Source organism: Peromyscus leucopus, chromosome 14 (assembly GCF_004664715.2).
Source record: "Peromyscus leucopus breed LL Stock chromosome 14, UCI_PerLeu_2.1, whole genome shotgun sequence".
NCBI classification, from domain to species: domain Eukaryota; kingdom Metazoa; phylum Chordata; class Mammalia; order Rodentia; family Cricetidae; genus Peromyscus; species Peromyscus leucopus.
This window is the reverse complement of record NC_051075.1, coordinates 83132634-83155372: the sequence shown is the minus strand read 5'-3', so window position 1 is coordinate 83155372 and position 22739 is coordinate 83132634. Positions and strand designations below refer to the sequence as shown.

Below are 22739 nucleotides of genomic sequence, written 5' to 3'. Positions count from 1 at the left end.
TAATTTCCTGAACAACTTTTTAAATATTCTTATATTGTTTAATCATAGACTTAAGATACATTTCTTTACATTTGTTTTTTGACATAAACATTTCAAACATAAATAAAAGTATAGAGGATAACACAGTATACATTCATGAACCAATTTCATGATTTAATTCTACATATACTATACTATAATATAGTTTATACTGACATAAGATTTACACATTATTAGAAGATATTACTGTAAAGAATTTGCTTACACTATAATTGAGTAAAATGAAACTAGTTATGTGTGCAAATGAAATGTACAAGTTCACACGTGTGTCTACTATGATTGTGTAAGACTCTTAGTGAATAAAATGGTTTCAGACTGCTACAGTTTTGTGAGGGGTAGGACATATCCATCCACGCCACACTGCCATTTATAGAGTTCATACTGTGTCATTTGCGAGCAGAGAGATGATCACTTAGCCTTATTTCATCCTCCAATGATGCTGAAGAAAGACAGGTAGAAGGACACTCTTACATTAACCTTCGCAGATATCTGTTACTTACATCTGGGTAATAAAATCCAGCAAGCACTGTTATTTCCAGGGAAAGTTCTTCCTTTATATGGAATACAGCTACAACATTCATTGTGTGTGTGTGTGTGTGTGTGTGTGTGTGTGTGTGTGTGTGTGTGTTTGTGTGTTGTCCAAGTGATTGAACATTTCTTGTTTTCTTCATAGGGCATATACAGAACTCAAACCCGGCTGTTAAAGCCGCAGGAACCTGTCCGAGATCGGTAGACACAGAAGGTAACCTGGAGTCTCTTTCACAACCAGCAGGAAAGGCTGCTGTTTGCAGAACAGGCACTCAGCTGCTGCACACAGCAACAATCTGACTGAAGACAAGATCTAGGACTCACCTGCATGTAGACTGTATGAACAGCCCACATCACTTGGCATCAGCACCTGCCTGAGCCTGACACCTCACAAAGAATGCGCTGCCAGAGGTAAAGGCAGCCGCAGCTTAAGCGCTGAGAACAGCTGTGAGATTGCTATGCCATCTGTGTCTAAGGGCTAGGACAGTGGTCGGCTTAGCGCAGATGTGTGATGATGAGTGACAGCACTGAATCTTAAAGGTGGTGTTTCCACACTGAATTACTATTACTTTAAAAAGTATCATTTGGGGAGCTGAGTGTGTATGTAGCTCAGAGGTATGATGTAGTTTAGCAAATACAAAATCCTGAGTTTAATCCCCAGCACTGCAAATAAAAAAAAAATTACCCCTGTCAATTTAAAACAGTATTTTGTTTGTAATCGAGATTCTAATGAACTTATTAATAAACCTTTTAAAGTCGTACTTTCTTTTTTCCCCCTGGATTTCTATTTATTTATTTTTAATTTTTTTTTTTTTGAAACAGGGAATTTTACATACTTTCTATTCCAAGAGGAAAGAGCCAGGGCACAGTTAAGTTCTACTTTCTTATCCACAGATCCTTTAACAATAATAGTACTTTTCTTAACCTGGTAAACCACACTCCACTTTATTTGTGACTATGTCTCAGATTATTAAAGCTGCTATTTTTTACTGATAATGAAACAAAACTTTGTTTTAGCAGTCATTTCAGAGGCATAAACAAGTATATAGAAATAGGAAAAAAATAGTCTGAAATCAAAAGTTTTGGAATTGAATTTGTAAGCTAAATAGCTTAAGTTTTAATAAGTTTTGTAGGACAGATTGCACTCTGTCCCACTCTACCATTTCAGACATACAGACAGTGACTCATCTAACCCTCCCACAGGCAGTGCACACTCGGTGACTCAGGTGCCTGTTACAGGACCATTTCCTTGTTTATTATCCACTAAACTATTACTGAATGGAGAAGAGCTTCCAGGGCTTTGGTCAGAGACTTCACCTCCAGCTTCCATTCTGACCCACCCTTTCCAGAGTGACAGTGAGGGAGGGCGGAACACAGCACTCACTGCAACCAGACCGACAAGACTTACTTCAGTCCAGGGATGTCCAGCAGATTCGTCAGTCCCGTCCAGTTAATCTCCAAAAGCTGTTTTTAAAGAGGAGGAAAAATGTTTCCAGGTATCACAGCAAATACAAACCTCTTCCCAATACACCTTTTCCAATGTGTACTACATCAAAGACAGCTTTCGTTCACTGCACATGAAGACCTGCCCCAGTTTTCACTTTTTGATAATGCCATAGCTCTCCCTACTAAAAACATATAATAATTTGTTCGCCCTCCCTCTTATGGATGGATCCATGGAATATTTTTCAATTTCTTCTTTATTATAAAGTTAACAATTCAGCGAATATCCTTTGTCTTGTTAGTTTGTTTCTGTTATTTGTTTGTTTGAGACAGAATTTACTATGTAGCCTTCGCTGACCTAGAACTTACTATGAAAACCAGGCTCAACCAAAAAAAAAAAAAAAAGGCGGGCGGTGGTGGCGCACGCCTTTAATCTCAGCACTCGGGAGGCAGAGCCAGGCGGATCTCTGTGAGTTCAAGGCCAGCCTGGGCTACCAAGTGAGTCCCAGGAAAGGCGCAAAGCTACACAGAGAAACCCTGTCTCGAAAAACCATAAATAAATAAATAAATAAATAAATAAATAAATAAATGAATGAATGAATAAATAAATGAATGAATGAATGAAAACCAGGCTGACCTTAGATTCACAGAGATGGATGGGCCTGCCTCTGCCTCCGCAGTACAGGGATTAAAGACGTGCACCACCACGCCCAGCATGAATACACACGCTCATCTATACACATGCAGACTGACATTAAAAAACGGGGATCAGTCAGCAAGATAACTCAAAGGATGACAGTGCTTGCCACACAAGCCTGATGACCTGAATTCAATCGCCAAGAACCACGGTACAAGAAGAAAACTTTGGAGTACCCTAAGTAAAAATTTTAAAGTGGGATATGATGCTAAAGATTATGTTCACTTTCAGTATCAATACCTAAGATCTCTAAAATTACTACACAAACTTCTATTACCTCCCAAAAAAAAGTTTTTTAAAATTTCTATTACTATCAAAAGTATGGAACAGAATCATTTCTCCACACTGTTGCCAAAACCAGACATTAAAACTCAGTCCAGCTGGTAGTTGAACAATGGTGTTTTACTTTGAATTTTTTAATTTGTATTTTCCTATGAATAGAACATGTTCCGTCTATTCATTGGATATTTATAATAATCTCAGAAATTCTTACATATTTAGGTAGGATTCCATTAAGTAGACATAAACAGTTAAAACTATGGATTGTAAATACTGACTTTCTCTATCAAAATGGATACTGTGCACAGTAAAGTATAAAGTGTTTTATACTTGTGGAGGGCATATTAAGTGAAATTGCAGTCTCCATTACTCACAGAGCTAGAGAATCCACACTGCTCAAGAGCCTTCTGGAAGTTAGTGGCTATATACAAATAGTTAGCAGGCAACTACACAGAGTCAAGCTAAAGGGAGGAAGCAACACATTTCACAACACCCTTCATGACTGTTTCCAGCAGGAGAAAAAAGAGATGAGACACAGAAAGGACATGAGGCTTGTTCCAGAGCGCATGTTATACACCCAGTGTCATTTCTTTGAAGAAAACTCATTTTCCCTCTCCCAGAAGGTATCAACTGCAAACAGCTTCTTGACTGGGGTGGGACTTTGTGTCCACTTCTTCTCTGTGCTGGGATTTTGTAAGGTCTGTGTGTGCTGCCCTAGTCTTTGAGAGTTCACATGTGAATCAGCCCTGTGGTGTCTGGAAGATGCTGTTTCTGTGGAATCATCCATCACCTCAAGCTCTTATAGATTTTCTACCTACTCTTCACCATAGATACCTGATCCTTGAAGGGAAGGGTTTGATAGACACTGCATTTGGGACTCAGGGCTTCACTGTCTGCACACTGTCCAGTTATGGGTTCTGTGTTAATTAACATCTACTGGAGGAAGCTTCTCTGATGAAGGTTGAGTGATGCCCTGACCTATGGATATAGCATTACGCTGTGGATATCGTTCTATATAAATAAAACACTGATGGCCAGTGACCAGACAGGAAGTATAGGCAGGACAAGGAGAGAGGAGAATTGGGGAAACAGGAAGAAGGAAGGAGAGACACTGCAGCCAGAGGCAGGACAAGCAGCATGTAAAGACGCCGGTAAGCCACTAGCCACGTGGCAAGGTATAGATTTATAGAAATGGGTTAATTTAAGATATAAGAACAGTTAGCAAGAAGCCTGCCACGGCCATACAGTTTATAAGTATTATAAGTGTCTGAGTGATTATTTTATACGTGGATTGTGGGACTGCGGGGTTTGGTGGAACCTGGAGAGAAGCCCTCCAGCAACAGCATTATGTCAATAGGAGTCATTTTATTGCTATATTCATTTAGCAGAATAATAGTAGCAGGTTTGCCCCTAGGTCCCATGACCCAACTAGTTTCTCATTCTTGGGGACATTAACAGTATCAGGTGTGAGTTATATCTCAGGAAGTGGACCTTAAATCCAACTAAAAAGTGGTTGGTTACCTCTATAAATTTGTGCCACTGTTGAATGAGTATATCTTGTGGGCAGGCTGCTGTTGTAGGTGGTAGGGTTTGTAGCTAGGTGAGATTGATGATTACTTTTCTCCTCTGGTAGCATTTATAGTACCTTCCAGTAGTGGTAAAGTTTCTAGTTAGGTACCAGCTCAATTTCTCCCTTTTCTATGATGTAAGTCATTCTTCAGCAATAAGGTTTTGCCTTCACAATAAGGTTGTGAAGGGTAACCAGTAGCACATAATGTCCTTTTAGAACTTGTTCCCTGTAGTTGTCCAAGTGTTCTTTTGTTTATTTTTTGAGACAGGATTTCACTGAAGGACACTTTCATGACCAGGACGATAAAGCTTGAAAAGACATGAATTCCCAAGCATCTGGTTCTGCATCAATGTTTGAAGTCATTCAGGGAACTGATAAGCACCATGACTAACAAGCTCATTTTCATTTCTCTTTCCTCTAGTATTATAGTCAAAGAATCCCTTCAGCACTTAAAAGAAGGATCTCCCTACCCCAGCAAAATATTCTGATTTTATTAAAAAACCTAGAATGCTGGGCAGAGGGGCCATAACTTTAATCCCAGCACTGGGGAGATGGGAGGCAGGTGGATCTCTGATTTAAGGCCAACCTAGTCTACAGAGTGATTTCTAGGGCAGTCAGGACTCTCCATCCAGTTTTGATCTTCAAACTGCTTATATTACACATTATTCTATGCAGTAATCTGAAAACTATTCCCATTACCAGCTTTGACATTCTATTTATTTTACCAAAATTATAACTCAAAACAAAAGAACTCTGTGCCTAATTGCAATGATTCATCAGTTCTTCAGCTTTTCCCCATACGCACTGCTATTCCTCAGCAAGACTAGCAGAGTAGAAGACACGCCCACAGTTAGTTCAAGAAATCTATTACAACATAGATAATGTGCTATACAAAAGTCACAGCCACTGCAATGTGATTTGAATCTCAGTTACTTGTGAGGCTGAAGCAGGAGTATTGCTTGAGTCCAAGAGTTCAGAGTCAGTCTAGGCAACAAAGCAACTCAGTCTCTCTCTTATTAACTTTGTAAATAATAAAATATCATTATAAAGTACCTAATGGTTGACTTGTTTTATTTTTGAAAATATGACTGTGAGCCAGGAGTGAAGCTCAGTGGCAAAGCATGAATGGAGACGTGGATCAGATCCCCAGTACCTAGGAAGCGAATGACTGCTTCAACTCAGGGCAAGCCTGGGCTACATAGTAAGTGTGATGCCAGTTTTGAACTACACAGACTCTGTCTTCCCCTTTCTCTACCTCCAAAAAAGTATGCTTCTGTTTGAACAGACGTATGTGAGGGCTACCTGCTCATATTTAGCCAGCTATGACTTAAGACTGTAAAGGCCTAACATGGCACTCAAACATCAGTTAGTACTTGAATATTAGTACTTAACACTAGCTTCAGTTAGTACTTAACACTGTTGTTAATACTTAAGTGATATAAACACAATTGGCAAATAAAATCTCCATAAAAGAACACTTAAAATGCTTTGCTTATGGGCACCTAGAGAAAAAAAAAAAAACACCTCTCTGAAGAAGTCTTTCTACCACCAAAACAAAAGACTAAATGGCACCAAAAGCAGAAAAAGGCTGCCATGTTTTACACAGCATAAACGCTTTACGCACAAACACAAAAGCCTTTGAGTGTAATCTTAAAAAAGCTAAAGAAATAGACATTTAAAAAATCATGTATAAAACTAGTCTTAATTGTAGGTATTCAAATTTATAGTTAGTTACAGAACTGAGAAAAGCTGCCTTTGAGTTTTACAGATAATGTAGCCCTAGATGGATTTCATCCGTAACTTTTGAACTTCACAGCTAGATTATAGAAGGACAGAGTGAAAAGATCTCCTCACTTGCCCCACATAGGAGGGAGTGCTTGGTTTTTAGGAACAGCTTCTGTTTAAGCCACTCCTGCTGCCCTGCTGTTGGTATGCTCCACCCCCTTTCTCCTTAGTCTACCTCTATAGACATGTTATCAACTTGCACTTCCTTCTAAGCCTTTGTATCCTTGTTTAGGACAGCATTTGCTATTACTACAGGTAACATGCAGGGCTTCTTCCACACAAGTGAGTCTCACTGACATGACTGAGGAACTTCTAATAGGCAGTCCTAAAGCCCTGAGAACAACTGTTAGGGAGAAGGTAATGCTGAGGTACCCCAATAAGGAAGATCCCAGGCTATGAGGATATTCAAAGCACTAGGGTTAGGGAGGGAGGGAGTTTAAGAATACAAGTGTGTCTGTGCAGGAGAATGAGAATGAAGAAATAAATGTGTCAGGAGATGAGTTTGTGCATAAAAAGAAATTAAGAGTGACAGAGTGGAATGTGAGAAAGTAAAGGTGTGCATGGGGAGAAGTGGGTATGAGAGAGAATGAGTGTGAGAGAAAATGAATGTGAAAAAAATGAGTAAGTGGAGAGAGGATCAAGGATAAAAGAACAGCATGACAGAGGATGAATGTGTGAGGGTTAGTACTGATTATTAACTTGACAGATCTGGAGTTACCTAGGAGCAAACATCTGGGAATGCCTATGAAGGATTACCTCAATTAGGTTACTTGAGGTGGGGAGATTGCCCTATATGTGGTGGCATCGCTCCACAGGCCAGAGTGCTGAATTGAATAAAAAGAGAAAGGTTATTTAAATACAAAGCACTCAACTCTTGCTGTTTCCACACTGTGGAGGTGATGTGACCAGCCTCCTGCTGCTGCGACTTTTCCATCATGATGGCCTTCAAACTGCAAGCTGAAATAAAACCCTTTCTCCCAAGTTGCTTTTTTCAGGGTTACTTTATCATAGCCAAAGGAAAAGTAACTAGTAAAGGATGTATGAGAAAAAGACAGAGGTTGAGCATGTGTGAGAGAAATGTGTAAGAATGAGTGTGACAGGGGTCTACGTGTAGGTATAATATGAGTGGGAGAGAAAATGAATGCTAGAGAATGAGTAGGGGTCTTAATTACTTCTGTTTTGCTGTGAAGAGGGACCACGGCCAATGCAACTATAAAAAGAAACACTTTAGGGGGAATCACAGTTATAGAGGCTTAGAGTCCAGGACCATCATGATGGGGGGCATGGCAGCAGGCAGACAGGCATGGAGCTTGAGTAGTAGCTCAGAGTTTACATCATGAACCAAAGAGAAAGCTAAACATGAATGGTGTGAGCTTTTGAAACAGTTCTACCAATCTGGGGAACCATTCAAATATATGAGCCTATGAGGGTCATTCTCATTCAAACCACCAAAGACTGTGAGAAAGATCAGTTGTGAAAGTGCAGGTGTTTGTGAGGAAAAGTGAGACAAACAAGTGTGAAATAAACAAGTCTTCTATACAACAGTGCAAGTGAGAATGTGAGAGAATGAATATGTAAGAGAGAATGAGTACAAAAGGACACAAGGAAAAAACTACCAGGGAATGCAACTAGGGCAGCCCTTTGAAAAGCATGCTTGGGAACGCAACTAAATTATTTGGTCCCTCCTGATCTCCCTAAAGACTGGTATCAGGACAATGACAACCAGGGCCTCTGGATGACTGAAATCTCTATTTCAGGAGACTAAGGTGTAAGTGGAATGTGTGTTTCCAAACACAGGAAGTCATCTCTGAGCTGTGACAGAAGCACAACAGAGAATGTGGTCCATGATTATGAAAGAACATCATGTTTTATCCAGAACAACAAAACATGTGCACAATTTTATGAAAACCATAGAGATGGACCATCAAGACGGCTCAGAGTGTAAAGGCACTCGCTGCCAAGCATGATGACCTGGGTTCAATTCCTGGGGCCTACGCAGAAGAAAATTGACTCTCCTAAGTTGCCCTTTGACTTTGACATGTGTGCTATTGTGTACTCACATGCAGGTAGGTGCACTCAGACACAGATACACACACAGACACACACACACAGACACACACACACACACACACACACACACACACACACACACACACACACAGAAAAAGAAACCCAGAGATGTTCTTCTCTAGTACTTCAAGATGGGACTGCCTGAGTTATGTAGTAAAGCTGATAAGGCTTACTGTAGCAACTGGCTCTGAGCACTCCCTGCATGGCAGAAGTCTAGGGCGGGTCATTTGGGACATCTGTTGAAAATGCAAGCTGAGAGCTCCACTAGTCTTCAGCAGGGTTTTACCCTAATGCTATTATTTGGTAGTTTTGGGCTGGCAGTAAAGTTAAGGATATCTTCCTTATATTTTAAGGCCTCATGACTTAGCAGGAAAAAACCTGGGAAGAGTACTACTCTGGTGGCATAGGAAAACTGAGTTCCTGGGCCCTACCATATCGATATGCTTTCTTTGAGGCAAATCTGAGGAAGGAGGCAGAAGGGGTCTGAGTGAAGGATAAGCCCTCACAGGGGCATGCATACTACTGTGGACATGTATACATTTGCACTGTGTACAGATAAGGCCAGAGAGAATACTTCTTGCAGGGATGTGGTCAGGAAGGAGAGCAACTGTCACTACAGAAGGGCACAGAAAGCCCTGTCATCCTTCCTTCCTAAGGGATAGGGGCCATGTGTGGAAAGAAGCAAAGGTAAGGACGCATTCATTGCAGCTACAAGTGAGGTCCTTTGGGGGTTGTGGTAGAGTGCAGTCCTATGCTTAGTCTGTCCTACCAAAGACCTGTCACAGACACACAGTACAGGTAGGAGAAGCAGCCAGTGGAGTTCTTTCTGAGTCAGGATGGTACAAGACTATGGAAGAGTGCAAGACTATCCAATCAATTAAAGACATCAATGATGGTCCCACAGGGTCAGAGTAAACTTGGCATAATAAAAACTCCTGGCTACTTATGGGTAGTTTGAATCCTCAGGCCGGTCTGCAGCCTTGTCGGTAAGAATGGTGGAAGGAGCTTCCGCACTGCAACTCTCTTAATCACACCTGGTCTACTAGAGAGGGTAACACAGACGACACTCACAGACATATGGCTGGAGAACCAGAGACGTTCTCAGAGGGAGAGAATGGAGCAGAAGTTATGACCACTCAGCCAGTCACACTGTGCTGCCTTCCCACTGGCACCAACGTCACTTAACCCTTACATTACACTGTCTGCCTCTGGCTTCAAAAACATTCAAATTCCTGGTTCCAATTTGCTTCTGAGATTCAACTGTACAATAAACATAATTTCTATTTTTTAAAAAAATCCATTTCCTTAAAAAAACTTTTATTGATTCTTTGTGAATTTCATACCATGCACCCCAACCCCACTCATCTCCCCATTCCTCCATTATCTGTCCTCTGCCCTTGCAACCTCCCCCCAAAAGAAAACAAAACAAAACAAATAAAAATGATAAAAAATAAATATAAACGAAAATGGAAAAACAAATCTCGCTGTGGAAGCTGCAGTGTATCACAGTATGTCTCTCTGTCTAATCTTTTGCCTAAACAGCTTTACTTGCAAATGTTCATTGTATGGGTCAATGGTCCGATTCGAGGCCTCTGGCTTCTGCTACACTGTCAATACTGGATCTTCACGGGGACTGCTCCTGGATATCCTGTTGCTGCCCTGTGAAGATCCTGCAGCTTTGGGTCTGCAGAACTGGCCCTTTCATGTGCTCAAGCAGTTCTTAAATGGGGTACATGTTGGGGTGGGCCAACTCAAAGCCCCAGATCTGGGCCTGTGTGGTAGATGAATTGGTTGGCCCACCCACTCTCCTTCACCCTCACCACCAGCTTTCCAGCACTGCCCTGATGAGGGGCAGGGCCAGCTCTCCCATACCCACACCGCCAGGGACAGCTCTGCCATCAGAGCCAGCTCTACTGTGTTGCCCAGGCAAGGCGCAGGGCACACTCTCAGCTGGCAAGAGGTGGGGCCAAGTCTCCAGCATGCAACTTCCAGGGCTAGCTCTCCAGTCTGCCACAGCCAGCTCTTCAGCACTCATTCATGCCTTCAGGGCAGGCTCCCCAGTACCCACTCCCATCAGGGCCACCTCTACTGTGCTGCCCAGGCACCCTTTCCTTCTTTTAACACTCCCTTTACTTAAAATATTCTAATTTCTGCCGTCCTAGCCCACTAATATTCAAGTTCTTTCCATTATAACTCTAAAAGGAAGATCCTTCTAGTCCACAAAGAAATGAAATCTGTGGTTCAAACGACACCAGGGACCAGTTCCTCTTTACCTGGCTGGAATCAGTCTCTCAAGATATTCAAAAGGCCGGGCGGTGGTGGTGCACGCCTTTAATCCCAGCACTCGGGAGGCAGAGGCAGGCGGATCTCTGTGAGTTCGAGGCCAGCCTGGTTTACAAAGTGAGTTCCAGGAAAGGCGCAAAACATACACAAAAGAAACTCTGTCTCGAAAAACCAAAAAAAAAAAAAAGATATTCAAATGAAGCAAACATGAACTGCTCTGTAGAGCACTTCTGGCAAAGACTTGACTTCATAATCTGTACTCTTGGGATATAAAGGAATCTGAAGACTCTGAAACACCTATGAATAAAAGTTTCTGAAAAAGAGCATACCTCCCACTGCCCCTTTTATAAGTCTGACTAGCTGATAAAAATATCCATGATTATAAGGCTGGAATGTTCCAGATCCAGAGTCTAATCATAATTTGTCTTGGGCTACCTTTAGCCTCCTTAATAGTCACTCCTTGCCCATGTCTGTGTCTGACCTCACATCTTTGTGACTCACAGGGAAAATCTTTTTAGAATGTATTAAAGAGACTACCAGCTTTCACCAGCCAGAAGGCTGAGTGTCATCGACAGTATCTGAGGCCTACAGCAGAGATGTCTCCATGTTGCTTTAACCCGACTACCTAATATTTGCACCAGTTACCTAAAAAGTGCTTTGATTTATGGTTTTGTTGTGGAACATGGAATTTGGGGTAAACTAAGTCTGTGTTCCCAGGTCAAAGTCACTCATGGTTGACTCCAGAATAAACTACCTTTTACCGCTCTTTGAGTCAAGAGCTGTGTTTTTGCACTGACACAAGCCCTTCAGCTCGTCCAAACTACCTAGTTAGACTGAGTGCCCTGTACACGTCCAGTGACAAAAGGAATCCTCCGGTTCTTCTAAAGTATTGTGTGTGGATGCACTTGTACAGATGCATGTGCATGTGAGCCTATGTGCACAGGCTAGAGGTCAACACCTAGTGCCTTTCTCAATAGCTCTCCACTTGTAAGACCAGGTCTCCCACTGACACAGAGGTCACCAGCTTTCTAGACTGGCTGGCCATGAGCTTTGGAAAAATTCCTGTCAGTCTCTTCAACCTCCAGCCCTGGGTTTACAGACACACGCTACCATATCTGGGTTGTTCACACTGGTCTGGGTATCTGGGACCGGCCCTCACCTCAGTGAGGCACACAGCACATCTGGGTTGTTCACACTGGTCTGGTATCTGGGACCGGCCCTCACCTCAGTGAGGCACACAGCACATCTGGGTTGTTCACACTGGTCTGGTATCTGGGATCAGCCCTCACCTCAGTGAGGCACACAGCACATCTGGGTTGTTCACACTGGTCTGGTATCTGGGATCAGCCCTCACCTCAGTGAGGCACACAGCACATCTGGGTTGTTCACACTGGTCTGGTATCTGGGATCAGCCCTCACCTCAGTGAGGCACACAGCACATCTGGGTTGTTCACACTGGTCTGGGTATCTGGGACCGGCCCTCACCTCAGTGAGGCACACAGCACATCTGGGTTGTTCACACTGGTCTGGGTATCTGGGATCAGCCCTCACTGTGTGAGGCACACAGCAGGCACTTTCCTGAGTCATCTCTTTAGCCCTCATTTCGGTTATTACAACGTTTTTTAGTTTTCACTCCTAGGGATTCAAACCTATGGCCTGACACATGGTAGGCAAGGACTCACCACTGAGCTTGAGCCCTGCGGTTATCAGAACGTTTATCCAGCCTTTTCTCCTCGCCCTAGCACCTCTGTAGTGTCCCCAGAATGCTAAGCCTATATTTAATTTTCTACCGGGTGCCAGCCATTGCAATAAGTTTTAGAGCACAGACATTTAATGGAGACCTAGGCTTTAGTGCCACTCCTATTTACAGTCAGGAAACTGAGACTTCGAGAAATGGAATGGCTGCTGGCACTGCAAGAAGCCAAGGAGACCAGGCAGTGCAAAGCCGTCAGCCCGAGTCCACACTGCACTGTTCCCCGTCTCCAAAGCATCCCACCACTATCCCACGTGAACTGTTCCCTTGGACTCAAACTTCATCATGTCAAAAATGTTTAGGGTCCCCACCACAATAAGTACCACATTATCAAAATTAATTAAACAACAAAATTAATCAACAAGCAGAAAAACATGTTAAGTGTTTTATACGAGTCTTTGGCACTAGTCTCTGAATCATTTGGGCAGTAAAAAAACAGTAAAACTAAAAAGGTTTTCTGGTTATATTTTTTCATCAGGCTCAGGAAGAATTATTTGGCAGCTAACAGTAGTAAGTTCTCATATTTTCCAGTTGAAAGTAACTGAAACAAATTCCCTTCCCTCTAAAGCATGTTCAGTGGTTTTATTCACCATATAAGGAAAAGGGTGATTCTGAACATTTCAACTTCATCCTTCTCTTCTAGGCATTCAAACGCCCTTTGGGAGTTAATACTGTAAGCTATTTTACAAGTGACTTCATTTGTGGAAGAACCAAACCATGAAAGAGCACTGTTAAGTTTTGGGGAGGACTACAGATCTTGATTTTTTTACTCTAAGGGAGAGGATCTTTATATTAAGACTATTTTCAAAGACAGATAAATTAACATTTTTTTTTAGCAATTTATTAAAGAACTTTAAAAATAGTCATTAATGAAGTTAGTTCTTACATAAACTGGCTTTAAAAAACTGGTAGGAAAAAAAGATGTATTTTAAATCTTTTATGAATTTATTTCTCAAAAATTTAATAAAGTAAAAATCAATAGATTCCTTGCTAGCTCTCTGAATTTTAAGTGAATGGTCCACTTAACCACACTGAAAATCAGACAGTGGGGACAGCAGTGCTGGGGGCAACAGATGCACTGCCCTGCAGACAGAGAAGCACACGCGCTGTACTCGGTCTGCAAACCCGTGCCTCCAAGACCAAGTGATACTTTCACGACGCCTTCTGAGCCGAATGATACACACTGACGTTCCTATTTTAAATGACACGTGATGTTAGCGGTACCTCCCCAGAAGACTTGCCAAAGATCATAAGCAGTGTCCCTCTTAGGAGGCATCTCACAGAGCTGCCCTGACTCTGGAGACACATGTGCCCTTCACTTCAGCACTAACTGCTCCTGCCATACAACTTTCAATACTACAACGACAACTTGTCTTGGAAGACAGACAGAACTATTCTAGAAATAATTAAATAAAACGGCTCAAGACGGCATTCTGGAGAAAAGGAAAGGAGAAAAAGCAGAAGACACGGTTACTATTTTGCCATTCATACAGACATTCCATCTCTGTGGCTGGGGGCTTGGGATGCACAGTAGGCAGTGGTGAGAAATGTGGTAGGGATGGGGAGCGCGGGCTGAGTGCAGGCTGAGCGCTTACCCAGCATGCACCAAGCCTGGGTCAGTTCTCAGCATTTAAAGGAAAGAGAAAGGCACTGAAGGCAGCACTAACCGCAGGCTGCAGGAGCTCAGGTAAGGGAAAGAAGACTGTCTGGTAAGAGTAAGACACAGCTTTCTCTTCTTGTTTAAGAGCACTAACAACAACAAAAGAGGAAATTCTAAAAACATGAAGTGACAGCAGCATCCTTTGCCAAGGACTAGAAGACCAAACAAAAACTCCATTTAAAAGCAGAACATATAAAGCTGTACCTCTAGTTCATCAAATATACCTCCCGAAAAGAAGAAACTATATCTGAAAGAAGGAGCAGTTATCTCAGGAGGGGAGTCAGAGGGAGACACCTGTATCGGACTAGCATGGGTCTATGTGAGAGCTCCAGTACTTAGTCCCTGGGTGACTCATACAGATACACCTCTTAAGCTCAGTTCCAGGTCAGTAAAAGGAAACAGTATCTAGCTTTACAAGTATGAGGATTAAATAAGTAAATGCCACAAAATTGTACTTAGTGACAGGTCAAAGGTAGCTTTAACTTAGTTAACGATTTCTTTCCTCAATTCCACAAACACACACTCTGTTTATAAAGAGACCCAGCCCTTCCTTAAGGCATAAAGGACTCCTGCATAGAGGGAGGAGCTAAGACAGGATGTGTCCCTCCTCTTTATCCTCTGTGTTTCCATGTCACTGCCAGGAGAGGGGAGACAAACACGAACTACATCATGAAATAACTGTGTACTTACTGGTTTCCTAAGGAAGAAGATCGACAATGCTCCAACTAAAGGCATGTCTCCAATCAGGGGCTCCAGGATCACCCGCATTGTCCCATGAATCTGAACTCACATAGGAAATCACAAGTCAGAAAACACAGTTCTTCAAGGCTACTTGGTGACTTTTAAGCACATAGCTTCATACTTTACTCAACTATAACCATAAATACAAACTTACTTCAAAAACCTTCCTAGCTAATAAAAACTCCATAGCTTTTCTTTCTAAATATAGCCCAAAAAACTCTAAAATAAAAATGTGGAAAACTTACCTGAATACTTTTCACACCAGCTCTACAAAAATATCGTTTGATCTCCAAATCAATCTCACAATTTCCTACAAAACTAGCACAGAAAAATTCTGCATTACATACAGTGAATAGAATTAACTGTCCTCTTTGTTATCTATTAAGATTAGACATTACAAAATACATAACCAAACAGAGTGACTGTAAAGTAGCCATACTCATACTGTAGGCAAAACTGATTGAAAAATGTAGCCTATACTCCAGGTTGCATGGATACACTGCTGCCAGGTTCAACACTGCTCTATCACCTGTGAGGAATACTATGCATTTGCTTTAGCTACACATGAAAATCTTAATTAAAGTCAGAGAGACACACATGGCAGGCTGAAGCTGGAGGACTACCATGTAAGACCCTGTCTCAAAAAAAAAAAAAAAAAGAAAAAGAAAAAAAAAGTGGATGAGAATAGAGTTCAGTTGATAGACTGATTGCCGAGCATGCAAGAGGCTCTGGGTTTAGTACCCAGCCTTGAATAAATCAGAAATGAAGGGTGTGTTGGATTCTTAGCACTCAAAGGTATAAGCAGGAGAATGAAATCATCCTCAGCTACACAGAGAGCTCAAATTCTATCTCAAAAAGCAAAAAATTTAAAAGCATGTAAATATCCAGTTTCAAAATAACAATGTGCAATTTCTGGAGTACTGCCCCCTGAATTTTTATTGATTCTTTGTGAATTTCACACCATGCACCCCAATCCCATTCATTTCCTAGTCCTTCCATATCTGCCCTCCACCTCTGTAACCTTCTCCCAAAAGAAGACAGAAAATAAAAATTTAAAAAAAAATCTTGCTGTGAAAACTGTGGAATGTCAAGGTGTGTCACACAGCATATCCTTCTATCTAACAACTTTACTTGCAAATGTTCATTGCAGTGAGTCACTGGTCCGCTTCAAAGCCTCTGGCTTCTGCTACACTACCAATACCGAAATCTCACTGGGACTCCTCTCAGATAGCCTGTTGGCCTCTGAGTCAAGGAGATCCTACAGCTTTGGTTCCATGGGACTGACCCCTTCATGAGCTCCAGTAGCTCATAGATGGTAGGTGTTGGAGTGGGCCAGCTCAAAGCCTTGTATCTGGGCCTGGGTGGTAGCTAACTTGGTCAGTCTGCCAGCTCTCCTGCACCCACACCACTGGGGCCAGCTCTCCTGCCCTACCCAGGCGAGGGGCTGGCCCAGCTCTCCAGCACCCATGCCACCAGAGCTACCTCTCCTGCACTGCCCAGGTGAGGGGTGGGGCTGGTGGAGCACTCCTGTGATGGAAGGTGTTTTTATTTGTGTAACAAAACCTTTGCTTAAAACCCAACCAAGGTTAGAGTTTACTTTGCCAGCAGTAGATCGCCCACCTTTCTTCTTAGTCACAAAAATTCTCACTCAGATTCTAAAGGCTTTATGATGTTAAAGGTTAGAAACAGCTTGTTTTGAACCTTCACTTTTCTCAGTGATTAGTTTCAAACATAAATACGAAACAAATGGTTCTTTACTAGGACAGTGCAAAGCAGGCATTTATTTCCAACATAAACATGAAATGTTGAATACATTCCTCATGGGATGGTGTGAGATTTGATCTGTCTTTGCTGGGGTTACTAATGCTATGATGAAACATCATGACAAAAGGCAAGTTGGGGAGGAAAGGATTTAATTCACTCACAATTCCATATGATAGTTCATCAAAGGCATTGAGGGCAAGAACTCAAGCAGGGCAGAAACCTGGAGGCAGGAGTTAATGCAGAGGCCATGGAGTGGTGCTGCTTATTGGCTTGCTTACTATATTTTCATATAGAACCCAGGACCACCAGCTTAGGAATGGTCCCACCTATAATGGGCTGGGCCCTCCCAGATCAATCACCAATTAGGAAAATGACCTACAGGCCTGCATATAGCCTGATCTTAAGGCGGTAGTTTCTCAAATTGCTGTTCTCTCCTTACAAATGACTCTAGCTTGTGTCAAGGTGACATAAAACTAGCCAGAACAACCCTCATTCTTCATTCTTAAAAGTACAGTTGGTATTAGCTGAGTGGTTGTGGTACATACCTTTAATCCCAGCACTCAGGAGGCAGAAGCAGATGGATTTCTGTGAGATCTAGGCCAGCCTGATCTATAGAGTGGGATCTAGGACAGTCAGGACTACCCAACACAGTGAAACCTTGTCTCAAAGAACCAACCAACCAAACAAACAAAAAAGAAGTATGATATCATAAAACTATTTGTGCAAGTCTGGGGAATTTGATCAGTCAAATCAGGAAGCATCTAAGTCAGTGGTTCTCAACCTTCCTAATGCTGTGACAATACAGTTCCTCATGTTGTAGTAACCTCCAACCATAAAACTGTTTTTTGTTGCTACTTCATAACTGTAATTTTGCTACTGAGCAGTGAGTGTCTCAGTTCTTTTTTTTTTTTTTTTTTTTTTAACAGAGCTGAGGACCGAACCCAGGGCCTTACGCTTGCTAGGCAAGCGCGCTCTACTACTGAGCTAAATCCCCAATCCCGAGTATCTCAGTTCTTAAAACCATTGGAAACATGCTTTCCAAAGGCAGTGAACCATAGACTGAGAACCACTGGTCTAAGCACATGAGCAAAATTCTTCCAGTATACACTGTATTCAGATTCTTCACATTGAGAATTATTCTCTACCCTGTTGCTAAATTTACCAGTAACCTGCTATAAAATCATCATAAAAACTTTCCTTTTTAAACCAACATAAAACCTAACACATGTTCTCTTTATTTCTCAATTCTTTTCAGCTTCCCCTCTATCTTGCTGCCAATGTAGTTAAGGTCTTTGTCTAAAACATACAAAATAGTAGAGTACCTATGCTGCTAAAGCTGCATTTTCAAACTGATATCCATTAAAGGAATTACTCAAATGATTTGTTTAATGCTAGAACAATGAACGAGCACAAGGTTTCTATCCCCATGGAGCTTGTCATCTGCTCCATGGACAGACCTTGTGGGATACAGCCTAACCTAAGACACGAGTAGACCACTGTAGGGCTCATACCCAGGCCTGTTGGCAAGTCTTCTGGGGCTTGACTAACATAAGACACATAAACATGCCTGCTGTGGGATGTCTTTCTATACGCTGTGAATATGTGTTGCTGTGATTGGTGGATAAATAAAGCTGCATTGGCCTTGGCAAGGCAGCTTAGAGGCAGGTGGGAAATCCAAGCAAAATAATACAGAGAGAAGAAAGGAGTGAGGGATGCCAGCCTACCGCCCAAGGAGCAACATGCCAGTAGACTGCTAATGCGAAGGCCATGCAGCAAAACACAGATGAACAGAAATGGATTAATTTAAGACAAAAGAGCTAGCTAGCAAGAAGCCTGCCACAGGCCATACAGTTTGTAAATAATATTAAGCCTCTGGATGATTATTTTATGAGGGGTTGGGGGAATGCGGGGCTGAGCAGGACCAGAGAAACCTTCTGACTACGCATGTCTCCTCTTTTAGTCCACTGATGACAATGGTATTTGCATAAGCATCAAATATTTTAAAGATGAAGATTTTCCCACAAAGACATTCAACATTTCTTTCTAAAATAAAGATAATTGACACAAAGTCTATACAATTATTATATTAATACACTCTGGAAATTCACAAATGATAAAAAAAAAAATCCTTAGTCTAGGCTCAAAAAAGCAGATTCAATTGCTAAGCAGATTCAACTACTAATAGCCATCTGTCTTGTTTGAGAATCTTTCACTGATACCCAGGGCTCACTGATTAAGGCTAGGCTGACTGGCCACAGCATAAGAGATCCTCTTGTCTGCTCCCTCGGTCCTGGGGTTACAAATGAACCACCATGCTTGTTTCCTCAGTGGGTTCTAGGGACTGAACAAAGCAACCATTTTACCAATGGAGCTGTCTATTGAACCTATTACAAGCGAAACTGTCCTTATTTCCTTTTAGTATTTTTTCACTGTTAATGTACAGAAATGCAACTGATTTAACTGCATTTCCCTAATTGGCTAAATTCATTTTAGTTTTAAGGGTATATTTTGTTTTTCTGAGACAGGGTCTCTGTGGTACTTTGAATGTAATTGGCCCCCATAATCTCATAGGGAGTGACACTATTAGGTGTGTGGCTTTGTTGGAGTGCGTATGGCCTTGTTAGAGGAAGTGTGTCACTGTGAGGCGGGCTTTGATGTTTCCTATGATCAAGATACCACCCAGTATCTTGTTGCCTGCAAGATGTAGGATTCTTAGCTACTATTCCAACACCATGTCTGCCTGCATGCCACCATGTTCCCCATCATGATGATAATGGACTGAACCTCTAAACTGTAAGCGAGCTACCCCATTAAATGTTTCCTTTATAAGAGTTGCTATGGTCATGGTGTCTCTTCACATCAATAGAACACTAACTAAGACAGTCTCACTCTGCTGCCCTGGCTGACTTGGAACTTGAATGTAGGCCAGTCTGCTTCCAGAGTGCTGGGATTGAATGCAAATACCATCACAACTGGCTTTAAACTTTTTGTGGATTTTTTTTCTGTAAGATCTCATCATTTGTAAATACTGATTTTCAATTCGGATGCCTTTTATTTCATTGTGTTGTAATATGAATTGTTAAATGGTCTTATTAATAAAAAAAACCTGGAGCCAGATATTGGGGTGAAAGCTGAAAGAGGAATAGAACAAGCCAGCCACAAGTTCTTACTGCTAGGAAATCCTCAGCCCAAGAGAGCTACTTTCTGTATACTCACGCCTTATCTATCTTTCTGTGCACTGGCACCTTACTTCTCTCTGCCCAGCTACATCACTTCCTCTTTCTGCCCAGCTCTATCACTTCCTGTCTATCTGTACAGACCTCCAGACCTCTATGATTAACTAGTGCTGGGATTAAAGGCAGGTGTCACCATGTCTGGCTCTGTTCCCAGTGTGACCTTGAACTCACAGAGATCTGGATGAATCTCTGCCTCCCGAATGCTAGGATTAAAGGCATGTGCTACGACTGCCTGACCTCTGTGTTTAATATAGTGGCTGGCTTTGTCCTCTGATCCCCAGGCAAGCTTTATTTGATAGAGCTCAAATAAAATATCACCACACTGTGTTTTCTAACTTCTCTAGGTTGAACTTTTTTTTTTTTTTTATCATGAAGGAGTACTGAATTTTGTTAAATTCATCTTCTCTATCAACTGAGATAAGCATGAAGGACTCACTCTCACCACCCATACCACTTCCTTCTTAAAATAAAGTGGTGTGTTTTTCAGATTGGTTTTCATATCCTGAATCACATTTGCATTCTGGGAATAAATTCTACTTGTTGATATTAGATAATCTATGCTACTAGATTCAATTTGCTAATATTTTGTTGAGGGTTTTTATAGTAAGGCTCATAAGGATTAATTATTAGATTATAGTTTTCTTGTAGAGTATATTTTTTTTTATAATTCAGTACATTTTTAGAAATTTATTTTATTTTATGTGTATGGGATGTTTTGTCTGCATGTATGTCTGTATACCCTGGTGTTTGCTTGGTGCCCATGGAGGCTAGAAGAGGCATTGGATTCCCTGGGACTGGAGTTACAGATGGTTGTAAGCTGCTATGTAGGTGCTGGGAATCAAACCCAGGCTGTCTGGAAGAGTAGCAAGTGCTCTTAACTGCTGAGACATCTTTTCAGCCCCATTATATTTAATATATTTAATGAATGACAGTTATCTAGATTATGAGGAACTCAAAGTTTGTCAACATTTAGATCAAATTCCAATGAAGAGCAGACAAGAAATTCATTATATCCTCCATCTTATACATGCAGCTAAGTGAACACTATGTGTCAGTAGCCATGGCAAAAATATAACACAAATGAACACTTACCTAATCTGAAGGTCCAGAATGATTTGTCTTTTGTCTACATTTTCAGTATAAACCTTAACACCATTGACTCTAAGGGGCTGAAACAATAAAAAGCTTCATTTAAAACAGAGAAAGGCTTAAAAGTAAACAAACTAAAATACAGCATAGGTGTGGTAAGAACACGCTTAGCACCAGACTACAAGTGCAGTTCTGGTCTATGACACACTGTTGAACTTTGACATCTTATTAACTCGTATTCCTCAGTTTTCTCATCTGTAGGACATACATGACAGTGTCAGCTACGTGAGAGGGCTGTGAAGTTAAATGACATACTGAATGGAGCACACTGCAAGGCATACAGTGAGTATTCAATAAACACGGCATCAGTGCTGCTGTTAGCTCATGTAATAAATACATTTGCTTTTATTTAAAGCTCCTTTTACCTGCATCTCCTTCAGTTTAATCTGATCCTTTTCTTCTACTCTATCCTTGTTAATAGTTCCCATTACTTTTATGTTTTACAAGCTTTCACTTTAAAATTTCACAAAAATTTTGCTTTGAGTAGATAAAAAAAAAGATAAGGTATAGTTGAGTGTGGTAGTGCAGGCCTATAATCACAACACTTAAGAAGCTGAAACATGGGCTGCAGGGATGGCTCAGCGGATTAGAGTGCTGGCTGCTCTTCCAGAGGTCCTGAGTTCAATTCCCAGCAACCACATGGTGGCTCCCAACCACCCGTAATGAGATCTGGTGCCCTCTTCTGGCCTGCAGGGATGCAGGCAGAACACTGTATGCATAGTTATTAAAAAAAAAAAAAAGCTGAAACATGGGATTGCAGTTTAAGGCCAGTCTGAGCTATACAGACCCTGACCCTGTCTCAAAAAGAAAAATAATACTTAATATATGATACAGATAACTGACTATGCAACCACAAAAGACAGATCATAAGACATGCTGCATTTTTTTAAGACTTATTTTTACTTGTGTGTATGCTGAGGCATAAGAGTGTAGATCTCCTGAGGTGGAGTCACAGGTGAGGATAAGTCAATTGTTGTGGGTAACTGGAATCAAACTTGGATCCTCAATTAGAGATTTGAACCACTGAAACATCTCCCTGACCTACAGTTTGTATTTCAAGGCCAGCCTGTTCTTCTTAGCAAGACTGTCTCAGAAAGCCAAAATATAGACCACCCCTCACAGAGGGGGAGGGGGAGAGGAAGAAGGAGAGAAAGGGAGAGACATAAAAGGAGGGGGGGACTAGTTGGGAAGAAGGGGGTCAACAGTAGTGGGAAGAGGATAGGAAAAGATAACTCAGGTATGAATATGGTACAATATATTGCATAAAATACAATACAAACATGAAATTGTCAAAAATTTTAAAAATTAGTATAAATGCAAAAAGAACCTCAATATTTTCTCAAAATAATTATCATGTTAGAATTTATTAATCATAAATTTTCTACAATAAATATCAGTAAGAAATGATTTCTCATAACTTTTAGAAGATGCTGAAAAATTTAAAAATTTGGATGAAATCAAATTTAGTAATTTAAAACTGTATAAATATTAATGATATAATAATATGAAATATGGAGAGGCAAAAATCATTGTTAAGGATTTGTTTTGGATGGATGGATGTTTTGCATGCATGTGTGTCTGCACTGCTGGCTGTCCTAGAACTCACTCTGTAGACCAGGCTGGCCTCGAACTCACAGAGATCTGTCTGCCTCTGTCTTCCAAGTGCTGGGATTAAAGGTTTGTGTCCCCACATTTAATTTGGATTGAGACTTTTTAAAGCTAGTAATCTGTATTTAAAACTG

At 41.3% G+C, this 22739-nt stretch overlaps 1 protein-coding gene across 4 annotated transcripts in view; it reads right to left on the bottom strand.

The window, feature by feature from the left end:
* Positions 1-22739, bottom strand: part of Esyt2 (extended synaptotagmin 2) — a 105545-nt gene that overhangs the window by 31853 nt on the left and 50953 nt on the right. For all 4 annotated transcript variants that reach the window (XM_028880918.2, XM_028880919.2, XM_028880920.2 and 1 more), the window contains exons 4-7: positions 20941-21017; positions 15094-15166; positions 14798-14887; positions 1976-2031 (exon numbers count right to left, since the gene is read on the bottom strand). In XM_028880918.2, the coding sequence (XP_028736751.1) occupies positions 1976-2031; positions 14798-14887; positions 15094-15166; positions 20941-21017 (296 nt within the window). The remainder of the gene's footprint in view (positions 1-1975; positions 2032-14797; positions 14888-15093; positions 15167-20940; positions 21018-22739) is intronic.